At 43.4% G+C, this 25,084-nt stretch overlaps 1 protein-coding gene across 2 annotated transcripts in view; it reads right to left on the bottom strand.

Annotated features, from left to right (window-relative positions):
* SERPINI1 (serpin family I member 1) overlaps positions 1-25,084 on the bottom strand; it is a 93,346-nt gene that overhangs the window by 37,655 nt on the left and 30,607 nt on the right. Inside the window, exons 2-6 of one of the 2 annotated variants that reach the window (XM_030216787.1) lie at positions 17,003-17,166; positions 16,476-16,734; positions 12,961-13,191; positions 4,612-4,806; positions 638-842 (exon numbers count right to left, since the gene is read on the bottom strand). In XM_030216787.1, the coding sequence (XP_030072647.1) occupies positions 638-842; positions 4,612-4,806; positions 12,961-13,191; positions 16,476-16,725 (881 nt within the window). In that variant the 5' untranslated portion in view covers positions 16,726-16,734; positions 17,003-17,166. The remainder of the gene's footprint in view (positions 1-637; positions 843-4,611; positions 4,807-12,960; positions 13,192-16,475; positions 16,735-17,002; positions 17,167-25,084) is intronic. The other variant, XM_030216786.1, reaches the window with a different exon arrangement.

The raw sequence follows: 25,084 nt of genomic DNA, 5'->3' as shown, positions 1-25,084 counted from the left end.
TTTACTGCTATGTACCAAGCAGCATATCAAAAGAATAAATACCATGGAATAAATGTGTCCGTCTGGGAAGTATTTCATTTCAGAAATCCTGATACTCCCCTTAGTTCTCCCTATTTACTAAGTACATAAGTAATGCCACACTGGGAAAAGACCAAGGGTCCATCGAGCCCAGCATCCTGTCCACGACAGTGGCCAATCCAGGCCAAGGGCACCTGGCAAGCTTCCCAAACGTACAAACATTCTATACATGTTATTCCTGGAATTGTGAATTTTTCCCAAGTCCATTTAGTAGTGGTTTATGGACTTGTCCTTTAGGAAACTGTCTAACCTCTTTTTAAACTCTGCTAAGCTAACCGCCTTCACCACTTTTTCCGGCAACGAATTCCAGAGTTTAATTACGCGTTGGGTGAAGAAAACGTTTCTCCGATTTGTTTTAAATTTACTACACTGTAGTTTCATCGCAAGCCCCCTAGTCCTAGTATTTTTGGAAAGTGTGACCAGACGCTTCACATCCACCTGTTCCACTCCACTCATTATTTTAAATACTTCTATCATGTCTCCCCTCAGCCGTCTCTTCTCCAAGCTGAAAAGCCCTACTAGAATACAGATATTAATACAGAATATTCCAATGTCTCACCTTGGAAGATAAAGTTCCACTTTCTGTTTCTTTACAGAGTTGGCCCACTCTTGAATTACTTGGGCTTTCAGGAGAGGCTCCAATTTGACCAGGGGCACTTCTTGTCTGGAAATAATTATCATCATACTTAACTCATCCCCTTCATATGGTATTTCCAAAACTTGGAATGTACCTCCTGCATCATTAGAGCCATCACTGAATTCCCCTGAAAAGGAAGGGATAAAGACATCTTTAAGTATCCCTAAACTTTATTCATTTGAAGCTTTCACATAAGGAAGTTCAGAAACAAAGCAGATTACAATAGAACCAACATATTAATCAGACAAGAAGCTGACACACCCCTTCTTTAAATTAAAGGGTCTTAAAATTGCTCAACATCTTATAATTTAGAGGAATCCCCACCCATTGCATCAGTCACTGAAGATGGCAGAAGTGAAGAACAATCAAAGACAGGCTACAGAGTGAGACATACACAAAAGAGAAATAGTTCAGCAACATTAACCCAGTCAGGAGTTATGTGTTGTACAGTAACTAAGCAAATGTAGTTACTGTACTTAAGTAAAGGTTTTGTCACTTTTACCTGTAAAGAAGTACAGTAAACATCTGTTAATTTTACTGAAATGATTTCACCCATTTTTACTACTTTTACTCAGTTACACCTGATGTTTGCAGTTAAAAGCGAAAGCAAGATGTAAATGATGATTCCTTGGTAAATCAAATGAAAAACAGCAAAACTGGGAACAGGATTTGGCTATTGCAAACCTAGTCACACAAACAGTGGATAATCTCATCTTAAATTTTGCTGTTTGGTGAATATAGTCAAAAGAGAACAGTGGAGTTGCCTGTGTTTGTTGAATTGGTTACTGGTCTTTAGCCAAACAGAAAAGTGATGAGTTGGGTCACTTTTAAGCGAAGATGAAAAAATGGTTGAACTTCTTGGTAAACAAATATATGTCTCTACCATAACAGACTGCTGGTCATCCCATGGAAATTTTTTCATTCGGGTTACTGTCCACTGGACTGATGAGTTTTTAGAGAGGAAGTCTGATTGTCTGGCCTTAAGACTGAAGGGTTCCCATGGATTTGATGATCTTGACACAAACAGAAATTGGGTGGAAAGGAACCAGTATCAAGTGATCAGTCACCACATCAAGGTAAGATGCTCCAAAAGAAACCTTTATGACCCTACACGGTCCGTGTTTCGGCTAAAACGCCTTCCTCAGGGGTCTACAAAACAATCGATGAGTGCTCAATTTCGTATCGATTGATGGAGCATTGTATTTGTACTGACAGAACGTTACACAAGACGCTTGTCAAGATATTTTAAATGCTCCATCAATCGATACGAAATTGAGCACTCATCGATTGTTTTGTAGACCCCTGAGGAAGGCGTTTTAGCCGAAACACGGACCATGTTGGGGTCATAATAAAGGTTTCTTTTGGAGCATCTTACCTTGATGTGGTGACTGATCACTTGATACTGGTTCCTTTCCACCCAATTTCTGTTTGTGTTTCGTTTTTGTGGAAGGTGTGAACCCCATCTGGCTGTGTGTTTGATGTTCTTGAATCATTTCTCAAAGCCATTCATACAGTTTACCAACAGACAAAAATAAACTGTTAAGCCTTCTCTGTCATTGGACATCATGACGACGATAAAGATGAAAATGCAAGTGATGAATTAGAGAGCACTACTTCTAATGCAGATAATGACAATGATGATAAAGTATTCTTGGCTATATGGAAGTCAAGTATTTCAGATTCTCTTGATCAATATCTGCAGACTCGGAAGATGTCAGCAGTATTGCAGCCTGGCCTGATTTGAAGGAACTTTATAAACAGATTGAACAATTCACTTCCTCTGCTAGTGCAGTTGTTAAACACCTTTTTAAGTTGTGCTGGATTAATTTTTAGTTATATTTGTACTCCGCGCTTTCCCACTCATGGCAGGCTCAATGCGGCTTACATGGGGCAATGGAGGGTTAAGTGACTTGCCCAGAGTCACAAGGAGCTGCCTGTGCCTGAAGTGGGAATCGAACTCAGTTCCTCAGTTCCCCAGGACCAAAGTCCACCACCCTAACCACTAGGCCACTCCTCCACTGTTGCTACTATTTGAGATTCTACATGGAATGTTGCTATTCCACTAGCAACATTCCATGTAGAAGTCGGCCCTTGTAGATCACCAATGTGGCCGCGCAGGCTTCTGCTTCTGTGAGTCTGACATCCAGCACGTATATGCAGGACGTCAGACTCACAGAAACAGAAGCCTGCGCGGCCTTCTACATGGAATGTTGCTAGTGGAATAGCAACATTCCATGTAGAATCTCCAATAGTAGCAACATTCCATGTAGAATCTCCAATAGTATCTATTTTATTTTTGTTACATTTGTACCCCGCGCTTTCCCACTCATGGCAGGCTCAATGCGGCTTACATGGGGCAATGGAGGGTTAAGTGACTTGCCCAGAGTCACAAGGAGCTGCCTGTGCCTGAAGTGGGAATCACTCAGTTCCTCAGGACCACAGTCCACTACCTTAACCACTAGGCCACTCCTCCACTCACAAATCCACTCCATTGTGCAGAATAAAAATTTTGAAGTAAATAAATTTGGTGAATCAGATGGATAAATGGCCCTAAAAACCCCTTCAATTTTAAATTAAACTAAATTTAAATTCTTATGAACCGCACCATACCCAATTGAGATCTGGGCAGTGTACAATACAAACAGCATAAAAATGACAACATCTTAAAAGTCATTACAAGTTAACCTTAGTAAATGTGAAATATTGTAAACTATAAAATTAAGTCACAAACAAAGCACATCCAAATTCACATAAACTTTATTTTAAAACTAGGAAAAGAAATTCCCATTAAAGTCATCCTTTATAAAATCCTATTTTATTGATCATATTAAATCATCCACTACTAACATTATCTACCCGCTATAATCTCATTATTGGAAGTCATCCTCTGTTCCAACAATATCTACTCACTGTAGACAATAATACTTAAAAAAAAAAAAAATTGATGTGCTTTCTTTTCTTGGAGGAGTAGCCTAGTGGTTAGTGCAGTGGACTTTGATTCTGGGGACCAGAGTTCGATTCCCACTGCAGCTCCTTGTGTCTGTGGGCAAGTCAATTAACCCTCCATTGCCCCTGGTACAAAATAAGTACCTGAATATATGTAAACCGCTTTGAATGTAGTTGCAAAAAACCTCAGAAAGGCGGTATGTCAAGTCCCAGTTCCCTTTCCCTATTTCAGATTCTAGATGGAATGTTGCTACTATTGAGATTCTACATGGAATGTTAATGTTACTATTCCACTAGCAGCATTCCATGTAGAAGCCTGCCCTTGCAGATCAGCAACGCGGCCACGCAGGCTTCTGTTTCTGTGAGTCTGACGTCCTGCACGTACAGACTCACAGAAACAGAAGCCTGCACGGCCGCATTGCTGATCTGCAAGGGAAGGCTTCTACATGGAATGTTGCTAGTGGAGGAGTAGCCTAGTGGTTAGTGCAGTGGACTTTGATCCCGGGGAACTGGGTTCAATTCCCACTGCAGCTTCTTGTGACTCTGGGCAAGTCATTTAACCCTCCATTGCCCCTGGTACAAAATAAGTACCTGAATATATGTAAACCGCTTTGAATGTAGTTGCAAAAACCTCAGAAAAGGCGGTATATCAAGTCCCATTTCCCTTTCTCTCCTCCCCTCTGTAGTAATGGAAGAAATTACACACTGCAAGATATGGCCAGTAAACCCAGGATATATTACACGCAACTTAAAACAAAATTTTTAAAAAGCGGTTCTGGGTTTCAAAAATGGAAAAGAAAGATCAGGATTAGGTATTATACCACATTCATTGCTAACTTAATCATGAATTGGTAAGTGTGACTATTGAGCAAACTGGATTGACCCTTCAGGTTGTCTTCTGCCATCATCTACTATGTTACATGCAACATTCAAGTCTTTCTACTGCTTACCATAATAAAATTCACCCTGTTGGTACATCATTGGGACTTGCACTTCGGTTTCATCATCTTTAGTAAATGCAAAGGCCCTGGTGTTCTCAGGTCTAAACTGCGACTTCCAGTTTCCTTTGAAGTATACAGCATTAATAAGGACCAGCTCTGTAAGATCATTGAAGTCTTCCGATGAGAAGAGATCAGTTATATGGTCTGCAAGGTTAAAAAAGGAAGCATCTGTTGATCAACTACAGTAATACCACATCTAAAGTCTCGGGTTTTTGAATACAAGACAAAATTCAGCAACAAGAATTTGAACATTATCTATATATCTATACACACACACTGTACATAAACATTGCTTTATAAAATGTTGCATTAGGGTGTGTAAAACGTGACAGTCTCATCAGCATATCACTCTTGGGCACTTAAGCACATAAGCACTGCCACGCTGGGAAAAGACCAAAGGTCCATCAAGCCCAGGACTCTGTCTCCGACAGCGGCCAATCCAGGCCCCAAGAACCTGGCAAAAAACCCAAAATTTAATAACGATCAATGGACATTTCCTTCAGGAATCTGTCCAGACCCCCTTTAAACTCAGCAAGGCCAGCTGCCATCACTACCTTCTCCGGCAATGAGTTCCAGAGTCTAAACTACGCGCTGAGTAAAGAAAAACTTTCTCCGATTTGTTTTAAACCTTAAGAGGAAGGAGCATACAGAAGGCCTAGTGGTTAGAGCACCGGTTTTGGCCAGTTCAAGTCCCACTGCTGCTTCTTGTGATCTTGGGAAAGTCACTTAACCCTCCATTGCCTCAGGTACAAACTTAGATTGTGAGCCCTCCAGGGCTGAATGTAACTTACCCTGAGCTACTACCGAAGAAAGTGTGAGCAAAAATCTAAATAAATAAATTAGTATAACTTGGTCAGAGTACATCAACTTAGTTAAGCATTCATCATGCTAGAACTCCCAACTTCAACGATTTCTTATGTTCCCTGTTTACTATGTTCCAATAAAAGTGAAGAAAAATTGCAAGGTTTAGAGAAAACTGGTGTAGCAAACAAAAAAACAAGTTTTGCAATTTCTTTGTAGTACGCACACTATTGGGCTCCTTTTCAAAAGCGAAGGACGTCCATCTTTCGACATAAATCGGAAGATGGACGTCCTTCTCACAGAGATGTCCAAATCGGTATAACCGAAGTTCGATTTTGGACGTCTCTAACTGCACGACCGTCACAAGGACGTCCAAATCGCAACTTGGACATTTCTTTCAAAAATGCCCCTCCACAGGCCCTTTTACTAAAGCTTAGCGCACGCTAAATGATGCGCATCATGTTTTATACCTATAGGTCATGTGGCACTTAGCAGCACACTGTAACGTTCGTTAGTGTACATTAAGCTTTAGTAAAATCACCCTTATACAAAATGTACAGAAGTAGTTAGCAAGTAAAAACTTTTACAAAATGGGATTTAAAATGTTTGGATTTGTGTAGTTGAGAAACATGAAATAGGTTTATATAAAAATAGCCCACAAATGGAAGGCCCATCTCAGCGTATGGATTATTCTTTCACAACTTATTGAAATCCTAGATTATCAGTGCTCATAAAAAAAAAATCTGTTTTAGGTATATTAGAAGCAAGAAGCCAGTAAGAGAATCAGTTGGAAAACTAAATGACCGAGGGGTAAAAGGAGCACTCAAGGAACACGAGAACGTAGTGGAGAGACTAAATGAATTCTTTGCTTTGGTCTTCACTGAGGACAACCTGGGGGGAGATACCGGTGCTAGAGATGGTATTCAATGCTGATGAGTCATGAGAAACTAATCTCTGTAATCCTGGAAGATGTAATGAGGCAAGCCTGGACCGGATGATATATATATATCCCAGAGTACTTCTTGTTTAAAAAGAGACATGCAGCCAGCTAATTCTACCTATATATCTCTCTATATAAAACGCACCTCCAACGTTCTATGAGGCCACGTTTCCCAGCATTCCAAGTACTTGGTCATGGCGTAGATCAGTTTTCAGGAGTGCCTGCCCCGCCCTCGCGTCACAACGTGATGACGTAGAGGGCGGAGCACATACACTCGACAAAACAAAAAGCACACCCGCTCCCTCCCATACCACACACGATGACATCACACGCAACGCGAACGCAAACGACAACCGAGAAAGAGAGCGAGGGACAGAGCCAGCCACACTGACCGTCACAGGAAGGGAGAGACACAACCAAAACGTAACAGGGAGGAAGGGAGGCAGGCACGCAAGCAGGCAGGCAGACTGAACGTCGGAGGGAGGGAGGGAGCGAACGAACCAGCCAGCCACAACGTGGGAGAGAGGGAGCCAGCCAGCCACCCAGCTTCATCATGGCAGTGGTAGGGAGGGAGCCAGCTACAACAACACAGTGGGACGGAGGGAGCCCAGACCCTAAAAGACGGAGGGAGGGGGACACAGGAACCTGAAGCAGGGAAGGGGAGGGAGAGGGCAGAAAAAAGAAAAGGGGAAAGAATACAGGGGGGAGAAGGAAAGCGGGCGGGAGACGGGGGGGGGGGCACCTGCCACACACACTCCCTCTAACACACACACACACTCATTCTCACACACAGCCTCACTCTATGGCAAACAAACACACACTATCGCACTCACTCTGTCTCTCTCTCACACACACACACACGAAGAAAACCTTGCTAGCGCCCGTTTCATTGGTCTCAGAAATGGGCCATTTTTACTAGTTTAAAATAAATATTAGATACTGGACTTTAAAAACTAACAGACACTTCTGTTCACTAGAGACATGCAGCAAAAGGCTGTATTTCACTCCTGTGACATTATTTGGAAGTTTTGATGTGGAGGAAGATTCAGCAAGGTATCAGAAAATTAGAGATAATATAAGTCAAAAACACGAAACTTCAACTCACAAATTGTAGTGATGGTTTCAATTTGCACTTTCTGATCCTGATGTCCTTTGATACAAACTGATGCAGATCACTGGAGGCTTTTTTTTTTTAAGTTATAGATCCAGTTCATATCGCAAGCAAAGAGAAAGGGTGCTTGCTCGAAAAGTGCAGGCAGGCAAAAAGTTGCACTGATCCAAACAAAACAAATCAACTAAGTGAAGGAAGGAAACTCAAAATAAAGCTCAGGATTGTACCCCAACATAGGTTGAGTGTGTAAAATGTGAGCAGTAAATAGTAATGTAAGAAAGCTGCAAAATCCAACACAATGTTGTCATAGGACTTTTAAGTTCTGTGACCTCTCTATTCCGTGCTGCATTTTGGTTTCTCATAGAGGTTTTTTTCCTATGGATTCTGTGTCCTCCTCTAGGGTGTGTACATATTCAGGTCCTCCGATCTCTTCTCATATGTATATAGACCGGTGAGCCCAACGGTGCAGGGAAAAATGGTAGACACTACTATACAGCACAAAATTACTGACTCTATACGGAGGCATGGACTAATAAGACAAAGCCAACATGGAATTTACTCAAGGGAAATCTTGCCTCACCAATCTACTACGTTTCTTGGAAGAGGTGAGGTGAATAAACATGTGGATAAAGGTGAGTTGGTCAATATACTGTATCTGGATTTTCAAAACGCATTTGACATAGTACCGGGTGGCATCTGAATAATTTCTGGGGAGGGGAGGTTTCATGATAGCATTGTGCTTATTATTTCACTCAGATTTTTTTGTACAAGTTTAGCTTCATTTGTCTTTATTTGAAATTTCGTAAATAAAAAAATGTTCTAAAAATGGAATAATCTTATCAATGGGGTGGAGCTAGGGTGGGGGCGGGGCTAGGGTAGGCGGGGCTAGGATGGGGCCCCACCAAACTGGTTTGCATAGGGCCTCGCACATGCTAAGACCGGCCCTGCATGTAGGAAAGAGGAACTCAAACCTATAGCTACAAGATGCAAGGTTTTCACATTAGGAATCACTTCCCAGGAAAAGGATTTAAGGTGTCATCACTGATGATACTTTGAAACCCTCTATTCAGTGTGCAGCAGCTAAGAAAGCAAATGTTAGGAATTATTAAAAAAGGAATGGAAAACGAAACTGAAATTATTATGAGTTTGCATCGCTCCATGGGGGATAGGATGACTTCCCTACGAGGAAAGGCTAAAGAGGCTAGGGTTCTTCAGCTTGGAGAAGAGAAGGCTGAGGGGAGCTACAATAGAGAGTAGAGTGGAACGGGTAGACGTGAATCACTTGATTACTCTTTCTAAAAATACAAGGACTAGGGGGCACTCAATACAAAGTAGTAAATTTAAAATAAATTTGAGGAAACATTTTCTCATTCAACATGTAATTAAATTTTGGAATTTGTTGCCGGAGAATGGCCTGGTGTAGCAGGGTTTAAATAAAGGTTTGTATAGTTTCCTAAATGAAAAGTCCATAAGCCAAGTCACGAAACGCCTAGCCATCCACCTGGGATTACCCCGCCGCCACTTAGAGGGTCTATCCCCAGCACAGCTCAGGTTCGCCTGCACCTGCCGTTCGTGCTCTACACTACCACCCTCCTCCCACCAACTGGGTCACAACCGCCTCGGGGCAAGTTTCACGCTCTCAAATTATCCCCAGGAAATGGGAGGGTCATGTGCAGATCAGGGGCATTCTTTTAAATTATGTAAGAGAATAAGGGCATCCACGCCTAAATTTACACATGGGTATCTGCACCACGTTTTAGTTAGTGCAAATGGCTGTAACTAAAAGTTAGGCGAGATTCCTGGGCGTAAACGCTATTCTATAAATCGCACCTAACTTTAAGCATGCTTTGTAGAATAGTGCTTTTTTCTTTGTAGATTTCTTTGGCGCCATATATAAAATTTACCCCTGGATTCAAATGAGGAGAATCCATGTTTTCACAAATTACAGTGGTGGAAATAAGTATTTGATCCCTTGCTGATTTTGTAAGTTTGCCCACTGACAAAGACATGAGCAGCCCATAATTGAAGGGTAGGTTATTGGTAACAGTGAGAGATAGCACATCACAAATTAAATCCGGAAAATCACATTGTGGAAAGTATATGAATTTATTTGCATTCTGCAGAGGGAAATAAGTATTTAATCCCTCTGGCAAACAAGACCTAATACTTGGTGGCAAAACCCTTGTTGGCAAGCACAGCGGTCAGACGTCTTCTGTAGTTGATGATGAGGTTTGCACACATGTCAGGAGGAATTTTGGTCCACTCCTCTTTGCAGATCATCTCTAAATCATTAAGAGTTCTGGGCTGTCGCTTGGCAACTCGCAGCTTCAGCTCCCTCCATAAGTTTTCAATGGGATTAAGGTCTGGTGACTGGCTAGGCCACTCCATGACCCTAATGTGCTTCTTCCTGAGCCACTCCTTTGTTGCCTTGGCTGTATGTTTTGGGTCATTGTCGTGCTGGAAGACCCAGCCACGACCCATTTTTAAGGCCCTGGCGGAGGGAAGGAGGTTGTCACTCAGAATTGTACGGTACATGGCCCCATCCATTCTCCCATTGATGCGGTGAAGTAGTCCTGTGCCCTTAGCAGAGAAACACCCCCAAAACATAACATTTCCACCTCCATGCTTGACAGTGGGGACGGTGTTCTTTGGGTCATAGGCAGCATTTCTCTTCCTCCAAACACGGCGAGTTGAGTTCATGCCAAAGAGCTCAATTTTTGTCTCATCTGACCACAGCACCTTCTCCCAATCAATCTCGGCATTATCCAGGTGTTCACTGGCAAACTTCAGACGGGCTGTCACATGTGCCTTCCGGAGCAGGGGGACCTTGCGGGCACTGCAGGATTGCAATCCGTTATGTCGTAATGTGTTACCAATGGTTTTCGTGGTGACAGTGGTCCCAGCTGCCTTGAGATCATTGACAAGTTCCCCCCTTGTAGTTGTAGGCTGATTTCTAACCTTCCTCATGATCAAGGATACCCCACGAGGTGAGATTTTGCGTGGAGCCCCAGATCTTTGTCGATTGACAGTCATTTTGTACTTCTTCCATTTTCTTACTATGGCACCAACAGTTGTCTCCTTCTCGCCCAGCGTCTTACTGATGGTTTTGTAGCCCATTCCAGCCTTGTGCAGGTGTATGATCTTGTCCCTGACATCCTTAGACAGCTCCTTGCTCTTGGCCATTTTGTAGAGGTTAGAGTCTGACTGATTCACTGAGTCTGTGGACAGGTGTCTTTCATACAGGTGACCATTGCCGACAGCTGTCTGTCATGCAGGTAACGAGTTGATTTGGAGCATCTACCTGGTCTGTAGGGGCCAGATCTCTTACTGGTTGGTGGGGGATCAAATACTTATTTCCCTCTGCAGAATGCAAATAAATTCATATACTTTCCACAATGTGATTTTCCGGATTTAATTTGTGATGTGCTATCTCTCACTGTTACCAATAACCTACCCTTCAATTATGGGCTGCTCATGTCTTTGTCAGTGGGCAAACTTACAAAATCAGCAAGGGATCAAATACTTATTTCCACCACTGTATGTTTTCATGAATTAATGTCTAGGTTACTGGAGCCACACTCCCAGTGGTTCCACTGTTCCCAGAAAGCACTCACAGACCCAACACACAAACCACCAGGATTCTTTATCCACCCAGAGAGGCAATAAACTAAATATAGTTTATTGTCTTTTAAAAAAAAAATCAAACAGTGGAACAAAAATAGTGCAATCAGCAAACAATAACAGTTAACTGAAATATGGATCAATTAGAACACTAACTAAACATTTGCTTACTTCCTACAAAGTACCTGGGGAGATCAGGGCATATATAGATGTTCACCAGTTATCAAATACTACTACTACTACAAATATAACTGTTTCTTACAGGGCTTCAGCAAAGAGCTCTCTCTCTCTCTTCTCTTCGGCTGAAACTGAAGCAACAGCCAGCAGCTGCTAGGTAATTTCAAATTCTAGGCCAATTAGAGCCCAGTCAACAAGTTCTAAAAGTATACTGCTCACAGTACTGTAGATTCACCTTCACCGAGTGAAAACTAAAAGAAGGCATTCACTTTTCTATAACAGCTTTAACATAAAACATGCACCACCTGCTGGCCAAACTAGAGCAATGCACTTCAAGGTTTAATAAAGGCAATTTTACTGGTTTCGAACACACTGTTCTGTCACAAGCCATTAAGAGACTTGGGAAAATCCACTGCTTATTTCTAGGATAAGCAGGATAAAATCTGTTTTACTGTGTTGGGATCTTGTCAGGTACTTGTGACCTGGATTGGCCATTGTTGGAAACAGGAAACTGGGCTTGACAAACCTTATGTTCTTACCCCAGCACTACCACCCATATACAGAAGCATTCAAATTCATTCTGTGGGCTTTCTATCCCTTTGTGCCTACGGCATGAAAGGAACAAAACAATAGAGTAGCCCTCCCCAGGTGAGAGTGAGCAGATAAAAATGATAACAAAATCAAGGGTGGTATGGGCTGAATCAGGTGCAAGAAGTGAGGAGATCAAGAGGGTCTATGGCAATAAACCAGTAACTGAATTGGCCACAATAAATGGGCACTAAAGTTCTCATTTGCCATTACATTATTTCTTTAACTACCTGCATTGGCCTTATGCTGTACCTCACATGAGTTCATTAAAACACACAAATCATAGAGAAGAAATTTCTTGGCACAAGCTAGCTTTGAAAAAAAAAAAAAAAAAAAAAAAAAAAAAGACACGCGCACACGTTCTCTGATGGTTAAAAAAAAAAGAATTGACTATGAAGTGAGCCTATAATGATTAAAAAAAAAAAGTTTACTCAATATCATTTTAAGAACAAACATGACAAAAAAAACTGAAGGCAGATTTAGGCAGTGGCGTACCAAGGGGGGGGGGGGCGGTCCGCCGCGGCGCGCGCCTGTGGGCTACGACTTCGCTAACTTCGCTCGTTCGCTGCAGCTCCCTCTGCCCCGGAACAGGTTACTTCCTGTTCCGGGGCAGAGGGAGCTGCAGCGAACGAGCGAAGTTAGCGAAGTCAGAGCCCACAGGCACGCGCCGCGGCACCCCCCCGCACCCGGGGGGGTGTCATTTCGCAGGCGGGGGGGGGGGGGGGGGGGGGGCGCATCGGCGATCCGCCCCGGGTGCCATCCAGGCTAGGAACGCAACTGGATTTAGGAGTCAGAGAGAAACATATTCTGTGTGATGTTTATACTAGTTTTTCCACATATATTCTACCTAGGCTTATGTGTGAGTAACAGTACAAAGTAATTAATACAAAACACACACAAAAAAAAATCATCATTTCTGAACTATTGCCTCTGAATGCAAAAACCTTATGCCCTGTTGGCATTTTTAAGTTTTTTTTTTTTTGTTTTTTTTTTGGGGGGGGGGGGGGGGGTAGGGAATATTTCTACAATGGCACAAGGAAAAATAATTTGAAAAACTTACTATTTGTATTATTCGCCACCCAAGAGTTGATATGGCTGGCTACAGTTGCAGCCTGCTTAAAATCTACACTCTCTGTACGTGCTTTGAAGTATCTTTCCGCCATTTGTAGAAAAGAGTTGTGGAGATGAAATCCGTTCTGTACATACAGAGAGTTTACGATGTTCATCAGATAGGGGTTTTCCTTGGCAGTTAGTTCATTGGAAAGATCCTTTAAAAATCCAAACTCCTCACCTACAGAAACATACAGACAACGTGCCTGTAAGAAAAATGCAGTGAATAAAACAACGCACAACCTATACGCAATTATATACCTTGTGTGCTATAGGGGAGACAACAGAACACTAGCCCCAATTCTATAAAAGTTGCTAAGAATTGCATGCGCAAATTTGTGCGCGCGCCCAATTTACACACACAATTTGACTGAATGAGCTAATCAGCGCCAACAGGCTTTTTAACAAGCAAATAATAGCACCAATTAGATTTAACTGAAATGTTTATGCGCGAGTCAAAAAAGGGGGGGGTGTGGTAATGGGAGAGTCATGGGCGGATACAGTAGAATTGAATATTTAACTGAGCAGTGGTACTGGAGTGGCCTAGTGGTTAGGGTGGTGGACTTTGGTCCTGGGGAACTGAGCTCGATTCCCACTTCAGGCACAGGCAGCTCCTTGTGACTCTGGGCAAGTCACTTAACCCTCCATTGCCCCATGTAAGCCGCATTGAGCCTGCCATGAGTGGGAAAGCGCAGGGTACAAATATAACAAAAATAAAATAGATACTATTGGAAATTCTACATGGAATGTTGCTACTATTGGAAATTCTACATGGAATGTTGCTATTCCACTAGCTATGTGAATGTCCACAGCCTACTTGCAGGGAATAAGTTTGCCTTAATAATTGCAAAGCCCAAACATCCGTGTATCTTGTTTCAATACCTGTATAAATTGACTCGTTTTTGGGAACCCTCGGACGATACCACTAAAAGGCAATCTCATAAATTTCTGCCTAGTGGCTCAGCATCTCTTCATAGGGTCTTCCCTCAATTAACTATTAGTGCTGTTTATAATGCTGTGACAAACAAACTCAAAAAGTGGCTAAATTATATACGTGTTATAAATAAATAAAGAACTCATAAAAAACTTATCTTGAGTTCTAGTCCGTGTCTCTCGCTGGTGTAATCCACTTAGGCTTCCCCTAAATTACGCCCGACGCCGCGGGTTTCAAAACTTGCATCAGGGACTCGGGTTAAAAACCGCCTTAGATTCACAACAGTATATGAGCGTAGACATACTGCAGTATGGTTTTCGGATGTCTACGCTCATATACTGTTGTGAATCTAAGGCGGTTTTTAACCCGAGTCCCTGATGCAAGTTTTGAAACCCGCGGCGTCGGGCGTAATTTAGGGGAAGCCTAAGTGGATTACACCAGCGAGAGACACGGACTAGAACTCAAGATAAGTTTTTTATGAGTTCTTTATTTATTTATAACACGTATATAATTTAGGCACTTTTTGAGTTTGTTTGTCACAGCATTATAAACAGCACTAATAGTTAATTGAGGGAAGACCCTATGAAGAGATGCTGAGCCACTAGGCAGAAATTTATGAGATTGCCTTTTAGTGGTATCGTCCGAGGGTTCCCAAAAACGAGTCAATTTATACAGGTATTGAAACAAGATACACGGATGTTTGGGCTTTGCAATTATTAAGGCAAACTTATTCCCTGCAAGTAGGCTGTGGACATTCACATAGTTCTTATCTTTGGATATGTGAAGAGTATTTAAGTCACCAAAGAGTTTCGTGTATGAGGGAGATCTGAAGTGGTTTCAGCTATTCCACTAGCAACATTCCATGTAGAATGCTGCGCAGGCTTCTGTTTCTGTGAGTCTGACGTCCTGCACATACAGAAGCAGAAGCCTGCACGGCCACATTGGTGATCTGCAAGGGCCGACTTCTACATGGAATGTTGCTAGTGGAATAGCAACATTCCATGTAGAATCTCAAATAGTAGCAACAGTGGAGGAGTGGCCTAGTGGTTAGGGTGGTGGACTCTGGTCCTGGGGAACTGAGTTCGATTCCCACTTCAGGCACAGGCAGCTCCTTGTGACTCTGGGCAAGTCACTTAACCCTCCATTGCCCCATTTAAGCCGCATTGAGCCTGCCAAGAGTGGGAAAGCGCGGGGTGCAAATGTAACAAAATAAGTCCTGGCTATTTTGGTATTGGAGCAAGGAACAAAAAAGTGAGGAAAGTCCAGAGAGCATATCAAAGTATTTTTTTTATTGTAAACAGCAAATGGACTACCCACCAAGTGCATTTTGGTATTGGGCCACAGAGGTAACAAGGGACAGAGTCAGGGAGGAGCAGCCGTAAAGTGGATGCTGACAATATTCAGGGCCGACGTCACACAAAGCTAAGCAGGTATATATAACCACACAAACAGCAGCTCTAACTGCCCCTTAGCTATGCATGTGCTGGAACTTGCAAAATACTTCCAGGCAGCGGCCTGACGTATTCCAATTCTCCCTCCTTCCCAGTAACGTAAAACAGAAATCTTCCGCCCGAGGTCAAAAGGAGCTGCAGTGGGAATCGAACCCAGGTTGCCAGGATCAAAGCCCGATGCACTAACCATTAGACTACTCCTCCACTATAAGGTACTATAGAGTACTGAGAGACTGCCACTAGAGGAAGGGGCAGCCGTAAATCGGCAGGAATCCAATGAACATCGTTCCTGCCCATTCTCCGCTAGACCACCAGGGATCAAGCAGATGGGGGGGGGGGGGGGGGGTTCCTGATATTTCGGGGAGGGAGGTTGGGACCTGGCCAAATACCCTTAAGCAGGTCCTTGCTGAATATCGGTTGGCATCCGCATAAATTCTGATGGCCTGCACATGACCTGTCACACGATATTCAATTCTAGTGCCTGGACAAGGACCAAGTATTGAATATCGCAGCCTCATTTAGTTGGCGATGGTCAGTGTTTAAAAAACGCTGACCACCACTGTTGGCTAGTATATGCTTTGAATTAAAAGCTAGATATTAATGGGTTTCAGCCTTACACTTTTGAAAACTTTCCAGTGGGATGAGAACTATTTTTTCTTGAATGGGCTCAAATGTATTCTTCTTCTCTACCCAAGGAGATTATACACCAACTAGTTGAAGTCTATCAAATTGATAGTGCCTAGGATCCTAGAAAGCCAGGAATTCTCCCACTGGTTCTTGAAAAAAGATACTTCATTAAATAAAAATACTGCACACTGACAAATTAGTGTGTGCTAAGTGCCATGTGGAATTTACCACACGTTACCCTCCTCTCCTCCTTCCTGTACACATTAATTGATTTGCTTACTTTATTTATTTTTTGTCTATTAGATTGTAAGCTCTTTGAGCAGGGACTGTCTTTCTTCTATGTTTGTGCAGTGCTGCGTACGCCTTGTAGCGCTATAGAAATGCTAAATAGTAGTAGTAGTAGTAGTATCCCAGAACTAAACATACATCTAAAAATCTTTGATAAAATAATACCATTTTTAAAGGAGTCAAATCCCATAACATGTTTAATTTCCTTCAAGGTGGATCCATGGGACGCAAGCTCCAGTATTCCCAAAGCAATACAAATGCTCAAGGGGGAAAAGACAATATTCTCATTTTCTCCAGTTGCTCGCAGCTTATGGTAAATATTTACTGAGAACTCAGTCATGGCTTCCTTGGGTACATTTGCACTAAAGGTCACAGTGTGCAAAACCAGCAACAACAACAAGCCGAGGAAGTACATTGTTCAGGTCTGAAAAAAAAATAAAAAGAGGGTTAGAATTACGAACTTTTAAAAAGTTATGAAAACAAGAGCACACAAAATCACTTAACAGCATAAGCCTGAAATATTACACACACATATATATTTTGGGGGGTTTGAACCTTTTCTCAACGTGCTAGAAACAAAACATGCATTTTTATACAGCACAGAACCCACATCTTCAAAACAGGTGACCCCTCCATCCTGCATAGCTTATGTGATTCTACCTACAACTTCTAAAATTCCTAAAAGGACCTACAACTTATCTTATCTGGTTTATTTATTTTCAGCTTCTCTATCATAGCTATTTCCAGGGCTTGAGCACTCCAACCTCTGTAATGTTTTTTTTTTCTTCCTGAGGGAGTTCTCTTCTCTCAGGACATCTCTCTGGGTAAGTGAGCATTTTGTTCTGTGCTTTGGGGACTGGGACAGAAGAGAATTTGTAGGTTTATTGATAAACAGTTTGAAAATCCTAAAAAAAGCAAATCTTATTTATTAAACTAGGTTAAATAGTCTAAAACTCTTTTTGCCATGTCTTAAAACTTAACTGTCCTAGAGCATTAAAATAATTACTTATTGTCCCCTCTTGACCATCTAGATGCCAGAAGGTACAGACTAACGACTATTGAATTAAGATACCACATTCTGTGCAGCCTAGCAACAGCCAGTATATTCTCATCTCCAGTCGGTAGTCAAAAGATATTCTGGCTGTCCAGTCAGTCAGATAGGCTGAGGTAAAACTGGTGCTTAGTTTGAGAGGAAAAGTCTGAAAAAGAAGATACTTTGCTTCGAGGTTCTGAGCGGTTTATCTGTACCTTGGAATTAGAGCTGGGAGTAGGGTTACCATATGGCTCCAGAAAAAGGAGGGCAGATTGAGCCAGTCTGGGTTTTACTTCCATTGTTTTCAAAGGAAGCAAAACCCGGAGTGGATCAATATGCCCTCCTTTTTCTGGAGCCATATTGTAACCCTACCTGGGAGCTCCCAGGTCCCTAACTCTGGTTCTTCCTTCCCACATCTGTTCTTTCTTGAGGGGTGAACTCTTGTCATGCCTCAGTCCCTCTCCCTTGAGTGCCCTGTTGGAGAGTTCCACCTGCAGACTTAAATTTTTATCTGGTTAACTTAAGTTTACTGGGTGATGACAGAAGACAGGGGAGTCTGCTGTCTAGTCAGCTGTTTTATTCCTAGAGGGCTCCTTGGGACCATGCTGAGCAGGAGTCCTCCAACTGCATCGCTCCCAGTGGGGGGGGGGGGGGGGGGGGGGGGTGGTACTACTACAATACTGTATTTTTAAATCTCTACATTCCTGCAGAGCTTGCCTGTGAAATAGCTCCCCCCCCCCCCCCTCCACTGGGAGCAATGCAGTTGGAGGATTCCTGCTCAGCTTAGTGGGAACAGTCTATTCAACCTCATATCTTAAAAAAAAAAAAAAAAAACCCTAACATTTATCACTGATCAACTTAACATTTCTTTGAGAAAAAATAGTTTTTTAAAATTACTTGAAAGATATGTACAAAGCCATAATAAGGAAAATACAAATTAAGGAATATAAACATAAAACACTTAATATTCTTAGGCTTAGACCACAACGAGGATTAATTCAGAAATATCAGAGAAAGTTGAAACAGAAAAGAAGTTTAAAAAGGGGGGGGGGGGGGGGGAAACAAAGCAAATAATCCTGTCTTATAGCAAAATTAAGAACAGTGAGGGTTAACCTAGACCACTTATGGAATAGCTAATGAGACCCTTCTCCCGTCAAAAAAAAAAAAAAATTGCAGCTGAGGAGGTTCATCGAAAAAACTTAAACGTTCCGCCAAATAAATCAAACATTTGCATGTATATCTCAACTGAAATCTAGGTTGAACTCTTGGCGGCCATTTTAAACAAGCAGCAGAGGCGGTAAAAGGATCAGAAGCAGTGGGCAGGAAAGCATGGGGACTTTTCCTGCCCCAAAGCAAGCCGCTAGACCACCAGGGTGATCCAAGGTATGGAGGGAAAGCAAAGCTCCTTTTTACATTCTGCGGGAACCCCACAGGATCCGGGTCCATCCTTGCGGACCTTGGTCCATCCCCACAGGATCCCCGCAGTCCTGGAGGGGATCCCCACCCACCATATCTGCGAGAATCCCGCTATTCCCGTTCTATGTAGCTCTCTAGCAGCTGAGCATCCTTCTGGTTCTGACTTTGCTAGGTCACATTGTTCCAGCACTTACAGGTCCTCAGACATTATCACCCCAAGGTCCCTCTTCGGTATGTGCATATCAGCCTCTCACCCCTTACCACATACAGCACCTTTTTTTTTTGTTATATTTGTACCCCGCGCTTTCCCACTCATGGCAGGCTCAATGCGGCTTACATGGGGCAATGGAGGGTTAAGTGACTTGCCCAGAGTCACAAGGAGCTGCCTGTGCCTGAAGTGGGAATCGAACTCAGCTCCTCAGGACCAAAGTCCACCACCCTAACCACTAGGCCACTCCTCCACTGTTGCTACTATTTGAGATTCTACATGGAATGTTGCTATTCCACTAGTGCTATTCCACTAGCAACATTCCATGTAGAAGTCGGCCCTTGCAGATCACCAATGTGGCCGCGCAGGCTTCTGCTTCTGTGAGTCTGACGTGCAGGACGTCAGACTCACAGAAACAGAAGTCTGCGCTGCCTTCTACATGGAATGTTGCTAGTGGAATAGCAACATTCCATGTAGAATCTCCAATAGTAGCAACATTCCATGTAGAATCTCCAATAGTATCTATTTTATTTTTGTTACATTTGTACCCTGCGCTTTCCCACTCATGGCAGGCTCAATGCGGCTTACATGGGGCAATGGAGGGTTAAGTGACTTGCCCAGAGTCACAAGGAGCTGCCTGTGCCTGAAGTGGGAATCGAACTCAGCTCCTCAGGACCAAAGTCCACCACCCTAACCACTAGGCCACTCCTCCACTGTTGCTACTATTTGAGATTCTACATGGAATGTTGCTATTCCACGTAGAAGTCGGCCCTTGCAGATCACCAATGTGGCCGTGCAGGCTTCTGCTTCTGTGAGTCTGACGTGCAGGACGTCAGACTCACAGAAACAGAAGTCTGCGCTGCCTTCTACATGGAATGTTGCTAGTGGAATAGCAACATTCCATGTAGAATCTCCAATAGTAGCAACATTCCATGTAGAATCTCCAATAGTATCTATTTTATTTTTGTTACATTTGTACCCTGCGCTTTCCCACTCATGGCAGGCTCAATGCGGCTTACATGGGGCAATGGAGGGTTAAGTGACTTGCCCAGAGTCACAAGGAGCTGCCTGTGCCTGAAGTGGGAATCTAACTCGGTTCCTCAGTTCCCCAGGACCAAAGTCCACCACCCTAACCACTAGACCACTCCTCCAAGTACATCACCCTGCACTTCTTTGCATTACATTTTAACTTCCAAACATTAGACCATTCTTCTGCTTTTTGTAGCTAATTTCTCAAGCTGCTAATTAAAAACAAAAGCAATAACGACAAAAACTTTGAAGTAGAGAAGATGTCTACACTGGTTTATTTAAAATAAAGCTAGCATTCTGGAACATTCTAAAATCCTATCAGGCTGCACAGATGCAATTATGCACAATGAATTAAATTAATAAGATTGCTGTGTGCCAGTGAGCAAGAACAGATCGTCAAGGTACCAGGAAACAGCTGGAGATAACAAATATTCTTCCTCTTGCATCTATAGGAGGAATTGGGATGAGTAAACACAGTTGATTATTATGTTTCTCATGGCGTGCAGGGGACAGATATCAAGAAAAATACATGGTAAATGATAAGAAAGGAACCAGCAAAGACTACCTACCTTATCAAGGTACTAGCACAACAGCTATTGAGAGAGAGAGAGAGAGAGAGAGAGAGAGAGAGAGAGAGAGAGAGAGAGAGAGAGACAGTGAGTGTCAAGAGAGTGTTTTGTTAGATTATAGTTCCACTGTAATAGCAAAGGTCAAGCTGTCTGTTTTATCATTCCCACCTTAAGTAAACTCCCTTACCTGTCCTGTTTGTCCTGATTAGATTGTAAGCTCTGTGGAGCAGGGACAGTCTCTTCATGTTCAAGTGTACAGTGCTGCATATGTCTAGTAGTGCTATAGAAGTAAGTAGTAGTAGGTTACACGGTCATTCATAGGAGTCAGAAGGTTGAACAGCATTTTCCAAAGCGGTTTACGATACAAAAATCAAAGAACTGGCAACAGAATATAAAGGAACTACAATGGGGACAGGGAAGTGAAATCCAAGAAGAGATGAAAATAAAAAGGAACGTCAGCAGTAAACAATGAAAAAGCTAGGAGAACCTGGAGACACCACTACGAAACCTCCGTTGAACCACCAGTCCACGAAAGGCTGCTGGAGTCAAAAGCAAAAGTAAACAGGTGGGCCTTAAAAATGGATAAGGCGGGGTTCTAGTCAAAGGGCTAGGGGAATAGCATTCCGAAGGAGAGGATTCATTACGCTGAATATCTGAGAGTATAAAGAGAGGTGTTTCCCCAAGTCCGGTCCTGGAGTACCCCCCACCCTTGCCAGTCAGGTTTTCAGTTATCCACAATGACTATGCATAAACTTGATTTGCATTGGCTGCCTCCATCATATGCAAATCTTTTTCATGCATATTCATTGTGGATATCCTGAAAACCTGACTGGCAAGGGGTACTCCAGGACCGGACTTGGGAAACACTGGTATGGAGGATAGATGGATAGAACAGAGGGCAGAAATCTAAAGTGGAGGAGTGGCCTAGTGGTTAGGGTGGTGGACTTTGGTCCTGGGGAACTGAGGAACCGAGTTAGATTCCCACTTCAGGCACAGGCAGCTCCTTGTGACTCTGGGCAAGTCACTTAACCCTCCATTGCCCCATGTAAGCCGCATTGAGCCTGCCATGAGTGGGAAAGCGCAGGGTGCAAATGTAACAAAAATAAAATAGATACTATTGGACATTCTACATGGAATGTTGCTACTATTGGAGATTCTACATGGAATGTTAATGTTGCTATTCCACTAGCAACATTCCATGTAGAAGCCTGCAGACGTCAGACTCACAGAAACAGAAGCCTGCGCGGCCACATTGAGTGACCTAGTGGTTAGAGTGGTGGACTTTGGTCTGAGGAACTGAGTTCAATTTCCACTTCAGGCACAGGCAGCTCCTTGTGACTCTGGGCAAGTCACTCAACCCTCCATTGCCCCATGTAAGCCGCATTGAGCCTGCCATGAGTGGGAAAGCGCAGGGTACAAATGTAACAAAAATAAAAAAATTAAGTAACTGGTCCTGCAAAGAACAGAGGACCCTGGTGGGGGGTGGGGGGGTGGAATAAGTATCGGGACAAATAGGGTGATTGGCCGGAATGGTAGATTTTGTGCATTAGGAGTGTTTTGTAGGAGATCCGGAATGTAACGGGTAGCCAGTGTTCTTCGCCGAGGAGCAGTGTGACACAATCAAAACGTTTTGCCCCAGTTAAGAGGCAGATGGTTGCATTCTGGACATCTTTCTTTCGAATACCTTGGAGTACTGCATTACAGTAATCAAGGCTAGGGAAAGCGCATAGCCTGGATGAAGATTAAAAGCGACAGAAGTCAGTGTATTACTGCACACAACTGCGCGAGTGGTGGGCAAGGGAAAGGGCCTCTTGGATGAGGCAGCTACCTCGCACAATCATCCACTTATTCTTACACTTGCTAAAACAATGTAAGATTGAAATTTCCAGTATAACCTGGGCATAGTCATTAACAGTATTCATGACGACGTGCAAATTTGGGAAGCATTAAGACGCGTATGGATTTTGTTCAGAAGAGTTATTTTAAACTCTGGAAAAATGAGAACATAGCTGTAAAAACTTTATCTCTCAGTGACGGCAGAAGCCTGAAATCTGGCACCAGTTTTCTTCAGCCAAGATAAATATTCAGCGTGCGAGAGGCTGTATTGGGAGCGGCGGAGCTAACGGTGCAAGCTCCGGCATTAACTTTACATACGTGTACTTTCTGCTTTTCATTGGAACTCTCTGTAATAAAATGCCGATTTGTTTTCTTCTCCAAGTTAAAGTTGCCTCAAATGGATCCTGAAAGTCAAAAATGAAGACTTGGCTGATGAAGCTGAAGTTCATTTGCTGTCAGCAGTTCTTAAAAGCTGCACAGAAGATGTTAAGATAACAGATTCTCTTTTACAGGGAATGTGCTGCATCTCGTGCTCAAGACTGTCCTCTATAATAAAATACATATGCATGCAAAGCAAATAATGAATCTACATATGAGATTTGAGTCTGCATAACAAATATCCAGAACAACTAGACTGGTTAGGACAGGAAGTGGATAATCTGCGATCCACCACTGAATTTTATGCAGCTCTCGAGACCATGAGAAGCACACACAGAAAACGGAACGCACAAGTTATCACTACCCAAAGTTTTGGTAATTTTAAGTACTGTATCTTGCAAACATTTTCACAATAGTGGCAGAGACCTCATCGACCTTTTAAAGTAATGACGGAAGTATACAATAAGAAACCATTACTGGCAATCATTCATGTTCATTCAGTCACCACTTCGAGTTTTGCTGGCAGCGAATTATACGGCACATTTGTTAATTTTCAGTGTGCGGCCCGCTAAGGATAGTACAGACATTCATGCGGCCCTCTTCGTATAAAAGGGGTGGGGGATACATCACTGCTATAGACTAGTCAAATTTCACGCGCTCAACTTGAGGGTGTGTGGCAACAAGCCACTTGGAAAAAACAAATATCGAAGAACAGTTCAGCATTTAGAGAATTTACAACTCTGGGTACATAGCATTATAATTTAATCAATGGAGAAACACATTCCAAAAAGACGGTCCCGCAGAACTTGCCTCGCAACCTGAGTCCGTTTCCGGAGACCGAGACACAAAGCGCACGACTTGAGATTGTGCTCCAGCCCGAGGCACTGGAGGCACCAAGCGTGGGTGTCGGTCTGCGAGATCGGCCGGCCGCAGCGACCACACTTCTTAAATCCACTCGGGACCTTCGAGGACATCGACGGAAAAATCGCGTCGGCGAAGTCAAAGTCGGCAATGGTGGCTAAAATCACACCACGAAAAAATCAACCAACCGAGCGGCCACTAGGCCGCAACGTGGCGTCCCCGCTAGAAAGCGAGGGAAAAAGGGGAGCGCGTGCTCCACACGCGCAAAAAATTTCTTTTTTTTTTTTTTTTTTTTTTTAAAACAATACAAACAAAAACAGAGGGAACCGAACGGTCCAAGCGACGATCCGCGTAAACGCGGTCGAAAATCCGGCGGCTGAACAGAGAGAGAGGCAAACGCACCACTCTCTCAGTCGCGGAAAAAAAGTAACTGGCGGGAGCGGTCGCGCACGGGCGGGAAGGCGGCCGCGCATGCGCGGTGGGCGTGGCCTGCGTGCCGACCGTCCCGCGAAGCTTCTTCCGGTTGGTGGGGGCTGCCGCGGACGTCAACCCAGTCGTGAGAACAAGCAGCCTGCTTGTCCTCGGAGAAAAACACATTACACAGCTGATCCAGACTTCACCTATTCTAAAATAATATCAAGAACATGGTGCTGTTAAAGAGTGAGCTACCCCACCAGTGCTTTTTTTGTGCCGGTACGGTGTACCGGCACCTTTTTTTCCGAGGGCTGGCAGCTCCCCTACATTCCGTTCTGCCCACTGCAAAATATTCTAGTTACTGAAGTCGCAGCGGCGAACCGGCGGCAGTAAAGGCAGCAAGCAGGCAGGCTCGCCTCCGTCCTTCGCTTCCCTGCTTTCTCAACGTCCCGCCTTCCACTGATGTCATTTCCTTTCCACAAGGGCGGGATGCTGAGAGGGCAGGGAAGCAAAGGACGGAGACGAACCTGCCTGCTTGCTGCTTTTACTGCCGCCGCGACTTCGGTAAATAGAGTGGCACGTCGGTCAGCCTTCATTTATATAGTAGGATATGGCACCACAATGCTTGAAGCAAATCATATTTCAGTTACCTGTTATTGTTTTGCTGATTGCACCTTTTCTGTTCATTATTCTAATTTTTCATGACAATTAACATTTTTAGTTTATTGCCTCTGCTTGTCTGGACTAAGATTCCTGGTGGTTTGTGTGTTGGGTCTGTGGGTGCTTTCTAGGAACTATGGAATCACTGGGTGTGTGGCCCCAGTAACCTAGAAATCATTGGGGATAACTTGAGAGCGGGAGACTTGCCCAGAGGCAGTTGGGACCCAGTCGGTGGGAGGAGGGTGCTAGTGTAGAGCACAAGTGGCAGGTGCAGGCAGACCTGACCCTCTAAGTGGCCGCGAGGTAGCGCCAGGTGGGTGGCTAGGCATTTTATGACACTCCATTGCCCCAGGTACAAAAACTTAGCTTG

The sequence above is a fragment of the Microcaecilia unicolor genome, chromosome 10, assembly GCF_901765095.1.
Source record: "Microcaecilia unicolor chromosome 10, aMicUni1.1, whole genome shotgun sequence".
NCBI classification, from domain to species: Eukaryota; Metazoa; Chordata; class Amphibia; order Gymnophiona; family Siphonopidae; genus Microcaecilia; species Microcaecilia unicolor.
The sequence above is the reverse complement of the archived record's forward strand: the minus strand, read 5'-3'. Positions and strand labels throughout refer to the sequence as shown.